Raw genomic sequence first — 15,234 nt, forward strand, 5'->3', positions numbered from 1 at the left:
CTGGAATCCCAGAACAGATCACTGTGGTAACTTTTCCCAGGCAGAGCATTTTCCATTTATTCCACTTTTCACCTTCTGTTGCCAGCACAGTCCCAACAAACAACATCAAATTGCATTCATATAGCACCTTTAACATAGTAACCATCCCCAGGTGCTTTACAGGAGAGTTTATCAGACATAATTTGACACCGAGCCACACAAGGGATATTAGGCGACCAAAAGCTTGATCAAAGAAGGAGCATCATAAAAGGGGGGGGGGGGGGGGAAGAAGAGAGCGAGAGCGAGAGCGAGAGCGGAGAGAGATAGAGGTTTATGGAGGGAATTCAGAGCTTAGGGCCTGGGCAGTTGAAGGTAGGGCTGGCAATTATGGGCCGACGGAAAGCTGTGACGCACAAGAGGTCAGAATTGGAGAAGCGCAGAGTTCTTGGGGCGGGGTGGGGGGGGGGGGGAGCGGCTGTGGGACTGGAGGAAGTTACAAAGATAGGGAGAAGCGAGGCCATGGAGGAATTTGAATACAAGGATGAGAATTTTAAATTTGGGGTATTGCTGGACCGGGAGCCAACATGGAGGTCAGCGAGCACAGCAGTAATGGGTGAACAGGTCTTGATGCGAATTAGGATAGTTGCAGCTAGACAAAGTTACTATTCAATCAGTCTTAAACTTGTCTACTAGATTCATGAGGAACTTTTAAAAATCCAAAATACATCTACTGGATTACTCTAATCTATTTTAGGTACGCACTCAAAACAATTCAAGGTTTTTAAGGCATAAATTCTCGCTTCTAAAATCATGCTGACTACTCGAACACATGGGCTCTTTAAATGACAAGTTTAGTGGCCTAGATTTTGCAGTGGAAAGAATGGTGAGGCTATCAGCACTCACCGTTATTATGGAGTAAAGTGGACAGCAATTTCCGGTGTCCGCACGTGCGCAGTTAAACGCGGAAATCAGGAAGTTGCTATCTGATATACCCTGCTCCTCCACTAGCATCGCTGCATCGATGCCTTCAAACACTGTGTAAGGGCGTGAATTTGCAGTACTTATCCACAAGATACCCACTAAACATGCCAGAAAAAGTGAAGGGGCTGTTCCATTCAAGTGTAAGTGCATTTTTAATGGCGTGATAAGTCTTAATTACTGCCAAACACCATCTCTGGCACTGAAAATTTACTTTTAAAAGTGTGGCATCTCATTCCTACAGATTTTAATTATTGGAGATTTAAATTCTTATACTTTTTAAAAAACTTTTTGTCTCTTATCTCCATACCATCTTTCTTTCCCTCTCTGCACATTAATTAAATATTCTAATTCACACTTCCTGGTTTAGACTGCGTGCCTCGGTAGGGATTCTTCAGTTTGACTGGTTGAGAAGACATGCCGTTGCTTGTCCTGTTCACACATTTCCCAGATCCCCTGTACAGGGCGCCATGCTATAACCATAAATCATAATGTAAAGTTCACAGAAATTCTGTGGAGAAGTGTAAGCATAATGAATGGCCATGCCTTTTGTTCGCCGCTGATCGCAAAATTCGGGCCAATATAAGCTTAGAGGAAGTGGTGCCAAAATTTGTAGACAATGCCAAAGTAGGAGGCATTGTTCATTTTTCATAAGACCAAAGGAAACTGTAAAGGGATTGGAGAAATGGATTTATAAAGTGACAGAAGGTATTCAATGTTAGTAAGTGTGAGATGATACATTTTGGCTATGACAAACAGCAGTATTTATACTCTGAATAGACAAAGGCTTGTTGCTGTGGAAGATAGAGGGATTTGGGGCGACAGGTTCACAAAACATTAAAATCAGCACCTTAGGTTGATAAGGCTGCAAAAAAAGTGAAATTGCATTTCTAGATTTTTATCACAAAAGGTATAGAATATTAAACAACTTATATTTATATAGCACATTTAATGTAATAAAACGTCCCAAGGTGCTCACAGGAGTGTTACAAGAAAAAAGAAATACATTTGACACTGAGCCACATAAAAAGAAATGATGGCAGATGACCAAAAGCTTGGTCAAAGAGGTAGGTTTTAAGGAGCATCTTACAGGGGGAAAGAGAGGTAGAGAAGCAGAGAGGTTTAGGGAGAGAGTTTGAGCTTAGGGCCCAGGCAGCTGAAAGCACAGCCACTAATGGTTGAGCAGTTATAATCAGAGATGCTCAAGCGGGCAGCATTTGAGGAGCGCAGATATCTCGGGGGTGGGGGGGGTGAGGCTAAAGGAGATTACAGAGATAGGGAAGGGAGAGGCCATGGAGGGATTTGTAAACAAGGATGAGAATTTTGAAATCGAGGCATTGCTTAACCGGGAGCCACTGTCGGTCAGCGAGCACAGGGATGATGGGTGAGTGGGACTTGGTGCGAGTTAGGATATGGGCTGGCAAGTTTTGGATGTCCTCAAGTTTATGTAGGGTATAATATGGTAGGCTAGTCAGGAATGCGTTGCAGTAGTCGAGTCTAGAGGTAACAAAGGCATGGATGAGGGTTCTGAGGCAGGGCAGAGACGGGCAATGTTACGGAGGTGGAAATAAGCAGTTTTAGTTATGCCGTGGATGTGTGACTGGAAGCTCACTTCAGGGTCAAATATGACACCTAGGTTGTGAACAGTCTGGTTCAGCCGCAGACAGATGCCAGGGAGAGGGATGGAGCTGATGGCCAGGGAACGCAGTTTGTGGTAGGGACCAATTGCTTCGGTCTTCCCAATATTTAATTGGAGAACATTTCTGCTCATCCAGTACTGGATGTCAGACAAGCAGTCAGACAATTTAGAGACCGTGGAGGGGTCGAGAGAAGTGTTGGAGAGGTAGAGCTGGGTGTCGTCAGATTACATGTGGAAACTGACCCCGTGTTTTCGGATGATGTCGCCAAGGGGCTGCATACAGATGAGAAACAGGAGGGGGCCAAGGATAAATCCTTGGAGGACATCAGAGGTAACGATGTGGGAGTGGGAAAAGAAGCCATTGCAGGTGATTTTCTGGCTACGATTAGAAAGATAAGTGAACCAGGCAAGTGCAGTCTCACCCAGTTGGACGCTGCTGGAGAAGCACCGGAGGAGGATGGAGTGTCAAAGGCTGCAGACAAGTCAAGAAGGACAAGGAGGGATAGTCTACCTTTGTCACAATCACAAAGGACGTCATTTGTAACTTTGATGAGAACCGTTTCAGTACTGTGCCAGGCATGGAAACCAGATTGAAGGGATTCAAAAGGTAGTAAGAACATAACAACTAGGAGCAGGAGTAAGCCATTTGGCCCTTCGAGCCTGCTTCATCATTTAATAAGGACATGGCTGATCTGATCATGGACTTAGCTCCACTTCCCTGCCCACTCCTCACAACCCTTTATTCCCTTATCGCTCAAAAATCTATCTCCTCCTTAAATATATTCAATGACCCAGCCATCACAGCTCTCTGGGGCAGAGAATTCCATAGATTTACAACCCTCAGAAGAAATTCCGCCTCATCTCAGTTTTAAAGGCCCCTTATTCTGAGACTATGTCCTTTAGTTTTAGTTTCCCCTACGAGTGGAAATATCCTCTCTGCATCCACCTTGTCGAGCCCCCTCATTATCTTATATGCTTCGATAAGATTACCGCTCATTCTTCAGAACTCCAATGCGTATAGGCCCAAGCTACTCAACCTACCCTCATAAGTCAACCCCCAATCTCCGGAATCAACCGAGTGAACCTTCTCTGAACAGCCTCCAATGCAAGTATATCCTTCCTTAAATACGGAGACTAAAATTGTACGCAGTACTCGAGGTGTGGCCTGACCAATACCCTGTACAATCGTAGCAGGACTTGGTCTCTTCATCCAAGTCATTAATATAGATTGTAAATAGTTGATGCCCCAGCACCAATCCCTGCTGCACCCCACTAGTTACTGTTTGTCAACTGGAAAATGAACAATTTATCCTGACTCTCTGTTTTCTGTTTAGCCAATCCTCAATCCATGCTACTATATTATCCCTGACCGCATGAACTTTTATCTTGTGCAGTAATCTTTTACATGGCACCTTATTGAATGCCTTCTGGAAATCCAAATACACCACATCTACTGGTTCCCCCTTATCCACCCTGCTCATTACATCCTCAAAGAACTCCAGCAAAATTGTCAAACATGATTTCCCTTTCATCATCATCATCATCATAGGTGGTCCCTCGAATGAGGATGACTTGCTTCCACTCCAAAAGTGATGAGTTCATATATGTTTCAATGGAGGACCCAATATTCCAGTCCTGAACTCCAGGGGTGGAAGATGCCTGTGCGTGGATTTTTTTTTAAACATGTGGTGACCGTTGCACATCAGCCACCACACGGGCTCGACAGAGCTAGTCCTTTGTTCAGTTGCTGACTCTGCTTTATTGAATTATGCTTTTCCAAATGATCTGCTGTAATGCAATGGTGAACGTACATAAGCCTAAGGTTTCAGTTTGAATTCTGTGTGCAGTACTGAGCGCTGTACTACAGAAAGGATATTGAAGCTTTCGAGAGCTTACTTCACTTGGATGCTGTCTCACGAGGAAATGCAAATAGACGTGAATAAGTGTTTTTTTTTGTTAGAACAATGCAGATTATGGAATGATATGATAGAAGTGTTGAAAATTATGAAAGAACAAGGTTGATAGAAGCGAACTGTTTCCTGTAGTTGTGGGGTTAAGAACAAAACCATAGATATAAGATTAAATGCAAAATACTTAGAACAGAGAGCAGGAGAAACTTTATTTTTTAAATGCAGAGATGGAGAAATTTGACCCGACTGCCTTTTTTCAGGCACAGAACAGTGGCAAAAAGCACCAATTTCTTGGTGCTGTCTCACATGTTTCAAGGCTGCCTGAGATACATCTAACACTATATTGAGTTGGGTGATATTCAAGGCATCCTTGTCGGCCACCTAAAGCAGGCATCAGGAGGCTGGATGTGAGCAATTCCCTCCCTCTTCCCCACAAAAAATATTTTTCTCTATTTTCCCCATCACATCGAGCACACAGCAATTGTGGCTGAATCATCCCCAGGTTTCCACCAGTGCCTCTCAGAATCCACTAATTCAACGAGAATATTAATTCTCCAGAGGACAAGCAAGCTAATCCCAAGCCACTGTCAGGGCTGATCTTGACTGTAATAGGAATCAAACTTGTTCCCCATCAGTCCACAACACCTTAGGCTGGTATTCCAATATGCTGTGCCAGTCTGCTACCCTGCAATTATTACATATTGAAGGCCACTTAAAACCCTATGCTCTCCTTAGTGATGTTCATCCCTATTTCTCACCATCTTAATAGCTACTTGTCCCTCAACTATTCTTTTGTCTCAAGATGCAGATACAGCATTTCAGTGATTTTAGTTGCTGCTGCATACTGTATTTTAACCTTTAATAGCAAATGCTTTTGCTGTGACTCATCATACATTTGAATATTGTATTATTTCTCAATTTTACTCATTCCTCATTTTGACTTACAGAACCAGTGCAGGTTTCGGACCCATTCTGTGGTTTACATCCTACATCACATCGAATACATTGGGATCCATCCACATACTCTCTCGACTCCCTTTACAAAAATCAAGAAAGCATTTTTAGTGAACAAACTCATGGTTTAAAAGTCAACCATCTGAAGAAATGCATTAAAAATGGGCATAAAAAAAATTGTGTCCGTGGTTAAACATTTTTATATTGAAACCAACAAAAAAAAATCGAACATAGCACTGGTTAATTGTAGTGCAATGTGAATCTCCACCACTTTAGTCTGAGATTGTGCAGAAACATGAAACTCATCAGACTACGTTGGGATGGACTTTATACGAGTAAGATCAGTCCTCTGTGTCTGTGCACCCAGAGATTTGGATCAGAGAAAGCTTAACCAAGTCATTCTGAAATAGTCTGAGCACAAGAAACAAGAGGGCCATGTTTGTCTCCATAATGTGCTGTTTGCATTCAGAAATGGGGTGGTAGGGCCATGAAAATAAAGCACATGCTAGACCCAACCATGCCGCTGCTTTTGTGTGTAGTCTGATTTTCAGGTACACATGAATCCTGGTGGCCACAGCCATTTTCCACCCACACCTCCTGACTTCTGTCACTTTCTGTTCCAACCCAACAACCATGGGTGGCCACTTAATGGATATTTAAAAAGTGATCCTCAGCTGCTCTTGACTAAAGCTGTCCAAAACTTTGAGAAATTTCCCAATCTCTCACCATTTAAAAATGAAGGATATACTTGTCTTCGAGACGGAGCAACCAAAGTTCATTTAATTGATTCCTGGGATGAGGGGGTTGTCCTCTGAGGCGAGATCGAGTCTATACTCTCTTGAGTTTAGAAGAATGAGACGTGATCTCATTTATACAAATAAGATTCTGAGGGGGATTGACAGGTGAAATGCCGAGAGGGTGTTTCCCCGGCTGAAGATTAGGGGGCATAGTCTCAGGATAAGGGGTCAGCCATTTAAAAATGAGATGAGAAGGAAATCCTTCACTCAGAAGACTGTGCATCGTTGGAATTCTCTACTACAATGGGCTGTGGATATTGAATTGTTGAGTATATTCAAGGCTGAGACACAGATTTTTGAACTCTAGCAGAATCAAGGGATTTGGAGATCGGGAAAGTGGAGTTGAGGTCGAAGATCAGCCATTATCTTATTGAATGGCGGAGCAGGCTCAAGGGGCTGCAAGGCCTACGCCTGCTCCTAATTCTTATGTTCTTATGTTAATTTCCCTATTGGGATATTAGAAACAACAGACTTGAGAATTACATCTTAACTGATTTTATTAAATGTGTAACCAAAATATGGTATTTTCAGAATATAGTTTGCCAATGGAATATAGTTTGCCAATGGAAGAAATTAGCTGCAGCCCAAAGTGGGAAACATTCTTGCTTGATACGGATATTCTTGCAAGTAAAAAAGGAAAGTTAAATGCATCTCAAGTCCAAGACTTAATGGTTTCCAATAATGGTTTAGTCAATCATCATAGTTTTGGGAAGTTAAGGCAGATTTTTCTGCAAAAGCACCTTCTCTGCATCACCGAATGCAGTGGGAACACATCTAAGTTTACATTTAAGTCCCAGGATTTCTTTTTTTTTCATTACCAAGTATTTACTATTAAAAAAACACAGCCGAATATTGCTGTAAACAGACCGATTCCACAGGCAGCAATATTACTGAATAAGCTTTTACTGCAGGGCACCCTCTTGGATATATTCAAGAGGGAGTTAGATATGGCCCTTACGGCTAAAGGGATCAAGGGATATGGAGAGAAAGCAGGAAAGGGGTACTGGGGGAATGATCAGCCATGATCTTATTGAATGGCGGTGCAGGCTCGAAGGGCCGAATGGCCTACTCCTGCACCTATTTTCTATGTTTCTATGCCTTACATCAAGGGCACCACTTCTCTGAAATAGATGAATATCAAACTCCTGTGGTAAGTGCATTATTGAAAAACGGACAGATGAAAGAAAAAACATCACCCAGCATGATATCAGCGCAACCACACAGCATGCTTAGAACAATCTGCTCTTAATTCAAAGTTGTTTGCCAAGACTAGTGGGAGGCCAGAGGATTGGGAAACTTTTAAAAGCCAGCAAAGAACGACTAAAAAAAATGATAGAGAGGGAAGATAGATTATGAGAGTAAACTGGTACTGTCATGTATGTACTTTTGGGATCACTAGCTATTAAATGGCGTCACTGTTGGAGGCCATGTGTGTGCAGCCCAAGTATAAAAAGCCAACCATTTTGTATATTAGGCACTTTGGACCTTAATAAACCAGGGCCAAAGTTATACCTCTTGGAGTTAAACAGTACTCAATCTAACAGTTATTGCATACACAAAATTTGGTGACGAGGCAACAAGAACCTTTGCTTGCAAAAATTAGCACAATTGGATTGTTGGAGTGATTCGTGGAAGGAGAAGATTGGGCTATTTGAGCCAGTTCTTTGTCTCCAACAAAATGGAGGTCGGTGACCCAGATCGGCGCCGGGCGATGTTCTTCATGGTTTGCGGTCCAAAAAGTTATGGTCTGAAAGAATCTACTCCTGCCTGCGAGTCCAACAGAGAAGACGTATGAAGAATTGTGTACACTGGGACAGGACCACCTTAAGCCAGACGAAGGCATCATCATCTCGAGATACAGAATTTACACGCATATTCGCTCAGAGGGCCAGAATGCGGCGGAATTCGTTGCTGACCTGAGATGTCTAGCAGGACCGTTTAAGTTCGGGGCTGTGTTGGCAGACATGCTGCGGGACTTCTTTGTAATCGGTATCAACCACGAGGTGATTCTGTGTAAACTATTGGCGATGATGACGTTGGACTTGAACAGGGCCATCACGATCACTCAGTCATGCATGACGACAGATAGAAGTCTAAAGCAGATATCAGTGAAAAATCAAAACTCGGCAAGTACTGTAAATATGATTGATTCGGCGTTCGGCAGAGCAGCACATGGCAGGGCCTACACGACTGCGTATGCGAAAGCTGTGGCTGCCCAAAGTCGGCTAACGGGAATGCATCCGATTTCTCCGTGTTGGCATTGTGGGGGAAATCACCGGTACCAGCAGTGCCGATTTAAGCATTATAGTTGCAAAGGCTGTCTGAGAGTGGGGCATCTCCAGCGCAAGTGTCCACAGATGAGCAAGCGTGCTGCGACACATCACGTGGAGGATGATGCTCAGACTAGCGCGGATCTCGATACACAATCTGAGATACCAGAGGAGGAAGTGTATGGACTGTACTCATTCCTAACTAAGAGCAAACCAATAACAATCAACGTGAAATTTAATGGGGTGCCGGTATCGATGGAACTGGACACGGGGGCGAGTCAATCGATAATGAGCCAGAGGGCATTCGTCAAGCTGTGGGATACTAAGGCTGTGAGGCCCAGGCTGAGTCCAGTCAATGCCAAGTTGCGCACGTACACCAAAGAACTCATAACAATGATGGGCAGTGCCACAATTGAAGTGTTGTATGATGGTGTGGTTCACAAGTTACCGCTATGCATTGTCCCAGGCAATGGCCCAATAATGCTGTTCGGCAGGAACTGGCTTGAAAAAAAATCAGATGCAATTGGAATGACATCAAGGCGTTGTCGTCGGAGAAAAATACATGTGCCCAAGTACTGAGCAAGTTCCCCTCGCTGTTCAAATCAGACATCGGCAATTTCATGGGAGACAAGGTGCAGATCCACATGGACTCGGCTGCAAGACCCGTCCATCATAAAGCTCGGGCAGTTCTGTATATGATGAGGGAGAAGGTCGAAATTGAACTGGACAGACTCCAGCGTGAAGAGATCACATCACCGGTTGATTTTAATGAATGGGCCAGCCCCATTGTTCCAGTGTTGAAAAGTGATGGCACAGTCAGAATCTGCAGAGACCACAAGGCTACGATCAACAGGGTTTCGAAACGGATCAGTACCCGTTACCAAAGGCTGATGACTTGTTTGCAATGCTAGCCGGCAGGGGGGGGGGAAGTCATTCACCAAACTGGACTTGACGTCGGCCTACAGGACACAGGAGCTGGTCGAGACGTCGAAGAGACTTGCGTGTATTAACACGCATAAAGGACTGTTTATTTATCACAGGTCTCCTTTTGGAATTCACTCGGCTGCAGCAATATTTCCAGAGGAACATGGAGAGTCTACTGAAGTCCGTTCCCAGAGCCGTCGTGTTCCAAGATGACATCCTGTCACAGGTCATGACTCTGAGGAACATCTGAACAACCTGGAAGAGGTACCACATTATCTGGACAAAGTGGGACTCAGACTGAAACGTTCAAAGTGCGTCTTCATGGCACCAGAGGTCGAATTCCTGGGAGGAAAATTACTGCTGATGGCATCAGGCCCAGGGACACATAAACTAAGGCCATCAAGAATGCACTCAAGCTACAGAATGTGATGGAGCTGCGTTCGTTCCTGGATCTACTCAACTACTTCGGTAACTTCCTACCTAAATTGAGCACCTTATTAGAACCACTGCACATGCTGCTAAGAAAACGCGACAACTGGGTGTGGGGTGCATCTCAAGACAGAGCTTTTGAGAAAGCCACTAATCTGCTTTGCTCTAACAAGCTGCAGGTACATTATGACCCATGTAAAAGTTTAGTATTGGCCTGTGATGCTTCGTCATATGGAATTGGTTGCGTGCTCCAACAAGCTAATGAGTTGGGTAAACTTCAACCAGTCGCGTATGCTTCAAAAGGTTTGGCGAAAGTGGAAAGAGCCTACAGCATGGTAGAGAAAAAAACACCAGCATATGTGTATGGGGTTGAAAAGATGCATCAGTACCTGTTTGGTCTTCGGTTTGAACTGGAGACACATCACAAGCCGCTCATCTCACTGTTCTCTGAAAACAAAGGTATCAATACCAATGCTTCATCCCGCATCCAGAGGTGGGCATTGACATTATCCGCTTATGATTATGTCATTCACCATAGATCTGGCATCGAGAATTGTGCCGATGCTTTGAGCCATCTGCCATTGCCCACACCGGAAGTGGAAACGCCACAACCGGCGAACCTATTGTTAGTTATGGATGCTTTTGAGAGTGAAGGAATCCCTGTCATGGCTTAACAAGTTAAGACCTGGACCAGCCAGGACCCGATTTTAAATCGGTGGTGAAGAGTTGAATCCTCAAAGGTGATTGGTCTGCCATACCCAAGCAAATGTGCGAGGAGACCAAACCTTACATTCGTCGCAAAGATGAACTGCCCATTCAGTCGGATTGTATACTGTGGGGCAATCGTGTTATGCCCAAGAAAGGGAGAGAGAAATTTGTACGTGAGCTACATAGCAATCAATCCCGGCATTGTAATGATGAAAGCCATCGCCAGGTCTCATGTATGGTGGCCGGGAATTGACTCTGAGCTGGAATCATGTGTGCATCAGTGCAACACTTGCATGCAGCTCAGCAAAGCACCAGCGGAATTGCCGCCGAGTCTGTGGTCATGGCCATCCAAACCATGGTCCAGGATCCACATAGACTTTGCAGGTCCCTTCCTGGGGAAGATGTTTTTAGTTGTGGTGGATGCATATTCAAAGTAAATAGAATATATAAATCATGTCATCCAGCACACCCACAGCTACCATTGAGAATCTCAGTATCATGTTTATGACACATGATCTGCCTGACATCGTTATTAGCGACAACAGAATGTGCTTCACCAGTCAGGAGTTTCAAGAGTTCATGAAACTCAATGGTATCAAACATGTAAGGTCAGCACCATTCAAACCTGCATCCAATGGGCATGCAGAACATGCTGTCCAAATCATAAAGTAAAGTATGAAGCGAGTAACCCAAGGGTCACTGCAGACCCGCCTGTCATGCATACTGCTGAGTTACAGGACAAGACCACACACGCTTACCGGGGTCTCACCTGCTGAACTAATGATGGAGACATCTTAAGACCAAGCTATCTCTTGTACACCCTGACTTGAATAATCATGTTGAACATAGAAGACAAAGTCAGTCAGCAAGGGTATCACGATCGCGCAGCTGCGTCACGCGATATTTCTGTAAATGATCCTGTATGTTCTAAATTATGGTCAGGGTCCCAAGTGGATCGCTGGTACTGTCATGGCCAAGGAGGGCAACAAAGTATTTATTGTCAAGCTCAAAACTGGGCAAACATGCAGGAAATATATGGATCAGACAAAGCTGTGGCACACAGACGAACCGGAACAGTCGGAGGAAGAGACAATCAATGACCAACCAACCTACCCCCAGTCATCAGAGGACTCAGTGGTCATCAGTGAATTGGGACTTTCAATCACTGACATGGTCAATGAAAATGGACTTTCAATCCCTGACATGGCCATTGCCACTCCCACCAGGTCAGCCACCCAGCCACCAGTCACAACAGACGCTGAACACTCACCCAAGGCTGGAGTTGAACTGAGACGGTCAACCCAGGAGCGTAAAACACCGGACCGTCTCAATTTGTAAAAGACTGTGTTAATATCTCAGAGGGGAGTATCATCATGTATGCACTTTTGTGATCACTAGCCACTAGATGGTGTCACTGTTGGAGGCCTTTGGGCTGCACGCACGCACGTGTATGCAGCCCAAGTATAAAAGGTCAGCCATTTTGTATATTAGGCACTTTGGGCCTTAATAAAGCAGAGCCAAGGTCATACCTCTTGGAGTTAAACAATACTCAGTCTAACAGTTATTGCAAACACAACAAGCACAAAATATAAAAACAGATAGTAAGAGTTTCTACAGGCACATAAAAAGAAAAAGAGTGGCTAAAGTAAATGTTGGTCCTCCAGAGGATGACACTGGGGAATTAATAATGGAGAACAGGGAAATGGCAGAGACATTGAACAAATATTTTGTATCGGTCTTCATGATAGAAGACACTAAAAACATCCCAATAGTGGATAAAAGCCCTATAGGGAGGGAGGAACTTAATACAATCACTAAAGTAGTAATACTCGGTAAAATAATGGGACTAAAGGTGGACAAATCCCCTAGACCTGATGGCTTTACATCTTAGGGACTTCAGAAGTGGCTACAGAGATAGTGGATGCATTGGTTGTTATCTACCAAAATTCCCTGGATTCTGGGGCAGTCCCAGCAGATTGGAAAACCGCAAATGTAATATCCCTGTTTAAAAAAGGAGGCAGAAAGAAAGCAGGACACTACAGACCAGTTAGACTAACATCTATAGTTGGGTAAATGCTGGAGTCCCTTATTAAGGAAGCAATAGCAGGACATTTGGAAAGCATAATTCAATCAAGCAGAGTCAGCATGGTTTTATAAAAGGGAAATGATGTTTGACAAATTTGATGGAGTTCTTTGAGGATGGGGAAAATGTTGGAATCAATTATTAAAGATGAAATAGCAGCACATTTGGAAAGCAGCGACGGGATCGGTCCAAGTCAGCATGGATTTATGAAAGGGAACTCCTGCTCGACAAATCTTCTAGAATTTTTTGAGGATGGAACTGGTAGAGTGAACAAGGGAGAACCGGTGGATGTGGTGTATTTGGACTTTCAAAAGGCTTTTGACAAGATCCATACAAGAGATTGGTGTGCAAAATTAAAGCACATGGAATTGGGGGTAATGTACTGACATGGATAGAGAACTGGTTGACAGACAGGAAGCAGAGAGTCGGGATAAACGTGTCCTTTTCACAATGGCAGGCAGTGACTTGTGGAGTGCCGCAGGGCTCAGTGCTGGGACCCCAGCTACTTACAATATACATTAAGGATTTGGATGAGGGAATGGAGTGCAATATCTCCAAGTTTGCAGATGACACTAAGCTGGGTAGCGGTGCGAGCTGTGAGGAGGATGCTAAAAGGCTGCAGGGTGACTTGGACAGGTTAGGTGAGTGGGCAAATGCATGGCAGATGCAGTATAATGTGGATAAATGTGAGGTTATCCACTTTGCTGGCAAAAACACGAAGGCAGAATATTATCTGAATGGTGGCAGATTAGGAAAAGGGGAGGTACGAGACCTGGGTGTCATGGTACATCAGTCATTGAAAGTTGGCATGCAGGTACAGCAGGCGGTGAAGGCAGCAAATGGTATGTTGGCCTTCATAGCTAGGGGATTTGAGTATAGGAGCAGGGAGGTCTTGCTGCAGTTGTACAGGGCCTGAGTGAGGTCTCACCTGGAACATTGTGTCCAGTTTTGGTCTCCTAATCTGAGGAAGGATGTTCTTGCTATTGAGGGAGTGCAGCGAAGGTTCACCAGACTGATTCCCGGGATGGCAAGACTGACAAAAAAAGAAGGGACTGGATCAACTGGGCCTGTATTCACTGGAGTTTAGAAGGATGAGAGAGGATTTCATAGAAACACATAAAATTCTGACGGGACTGGACAGGTGAGATGCAGGAAGAATGTTCCCGATGTTGGAGAAGTCCAGAACCAGGGGACATAGTCTAAGGATAAGGGGTAAACCAATTAGGACTGAGATGAGGAAAAACTTCTTCACTCAGAGAGTTGTTAACCTGTGAAATTCTCTACCGCAGAGAGTTGTTGATGCCAGTTCATTGGATATATTCAAGAGGGAGTTATGGCCCTTACAGCTAAAGGAATCAAGGGGTAAGGAGAGAAAGCAGTAAAGGGGGTACTGAGGTGAATGATCAGCCATGATCTTATTGAATGGTGGTGCAGGCTCAAAGGTCCGAATGGCCTACTCCTGCACCTATTTTCTATGTTTCTATGTAATGAGCAGGGTGGATAAGGGGGAACCTTATGTGTCGTATTTGGATTTCCAGAAGGCATTCGATAAGGTGCCACGTTAAAGATTACTGCACAAGTTAAAAGTTCACGGGACTGGGGGTAATATATTAGCATGGATAGAGGATTGACTAATAACAGAAAACAGAGAGTTGGGATAAATGAGTCATTTTGCAGTTGGCAAACAATGACTAGTGGCGTGCCAAAGGGATCGGTGCTGGGTCCTCAACTATTTACAATCTATATTAATGACTTGGATGAAGGGACCGAGTGTAATGTAGCCAAGTTTGCTGATGATACAAAGATGAGTGGGAAAGCAAAGTGTGAGGAGGATACAAAAAATCTGCAAAGGGATATACACAGGCTAAGTGAGTAAGTAAAAATCTGGCAGGTGGAGTATAATGTGGGAAAATGTGAGGTTATCCACTTTGGCAGACAAAATAGAAAAGCAAATTACAATTTAAAGAGAGAAAAATTGCAGTGTTGCAGTACAGAGGGATCCTTATGCATGAAACACAACAAGTTAATATGCAGGTACAGCAAGTAATCAGGAAGGCAAATGGAATGTTGGCCTTTATTGCAAGGGGGATGGAGTATAAAAGCAGAGAAGACCTACTAAAACTGTATAGGGTATTGGTGAGGCCACACCTAGAGCAATGAGTACAGTTGTGGTCTCCGTATTTAAGGAAGGATATACTTGCATTGAAGGCTGTTTCTGGAGATGAGGGGGTTTACTTATGAGGATAGTTTGAGTAAGTTGGGCCGATACACATTGGAGTTCAGAAGAATAAGAGGTAATCTTATCGAAACATAAAAGATAATGAGGGGGCTCGACAAGGTGGATGCAGAGAGGATATTTCCATTCATAGGGGAAATTAAAACGAGGGGACATAGTTTCAGAATAAGGGGCCGCCCATTTAAAACTGAGATGAGGAGGAATTTCTTCTCTGAGGGTTATAAATCTATGGAATGTTCTGTACCAGAGAGCAGTGGAGGCTGGGTCATTGAATTTATTTAAGGCGGAGATAGACAGATTTTTGAGCGATAAGTGAATGAAGAGATA

General features: G+C 44.0%; 1 protein-coding gene across 1 annotated transcript in view; it reads right to left on the reverse strand.

Moving 5' to 3' along the window:
• The window catches only part of egfra (epidermal growth factor receptor a (erythroblastic leukemia viral (v-erb-b) oncogene homolog, avian)), a 366,184-nt gene that overhangs the window by 63,090 nt on the left and 287,860 nt on the right, over positions 1-15,234 (reverse strand). The window contains exon 14 of the mRNA XM_070881226.1: positions 5,452-5,542. Coding sequence (XP_070737327.1) covers positions 5,452-5,542 — 91 coding nt within the window. The remainder of the gene's footprint in view (positions 1-5,451; positions 5,543-15,234) is intronic.

This window comes from Pristiophorus japonicus, chromosome 5 (genome assembly GCF_044704955.1).
Source record: "Pristiophorus japonicus isolate sPriJap1 chromosome 5, sPriJap1.hap1, whole genome shotgun sequence".
Classification (NCBI taxonomy): Eukaryota; Metazoa; Chordata; class Chondrichthyes; family Pristiophoridae; genus Pristiophorus; species Pristiophorus japonicus.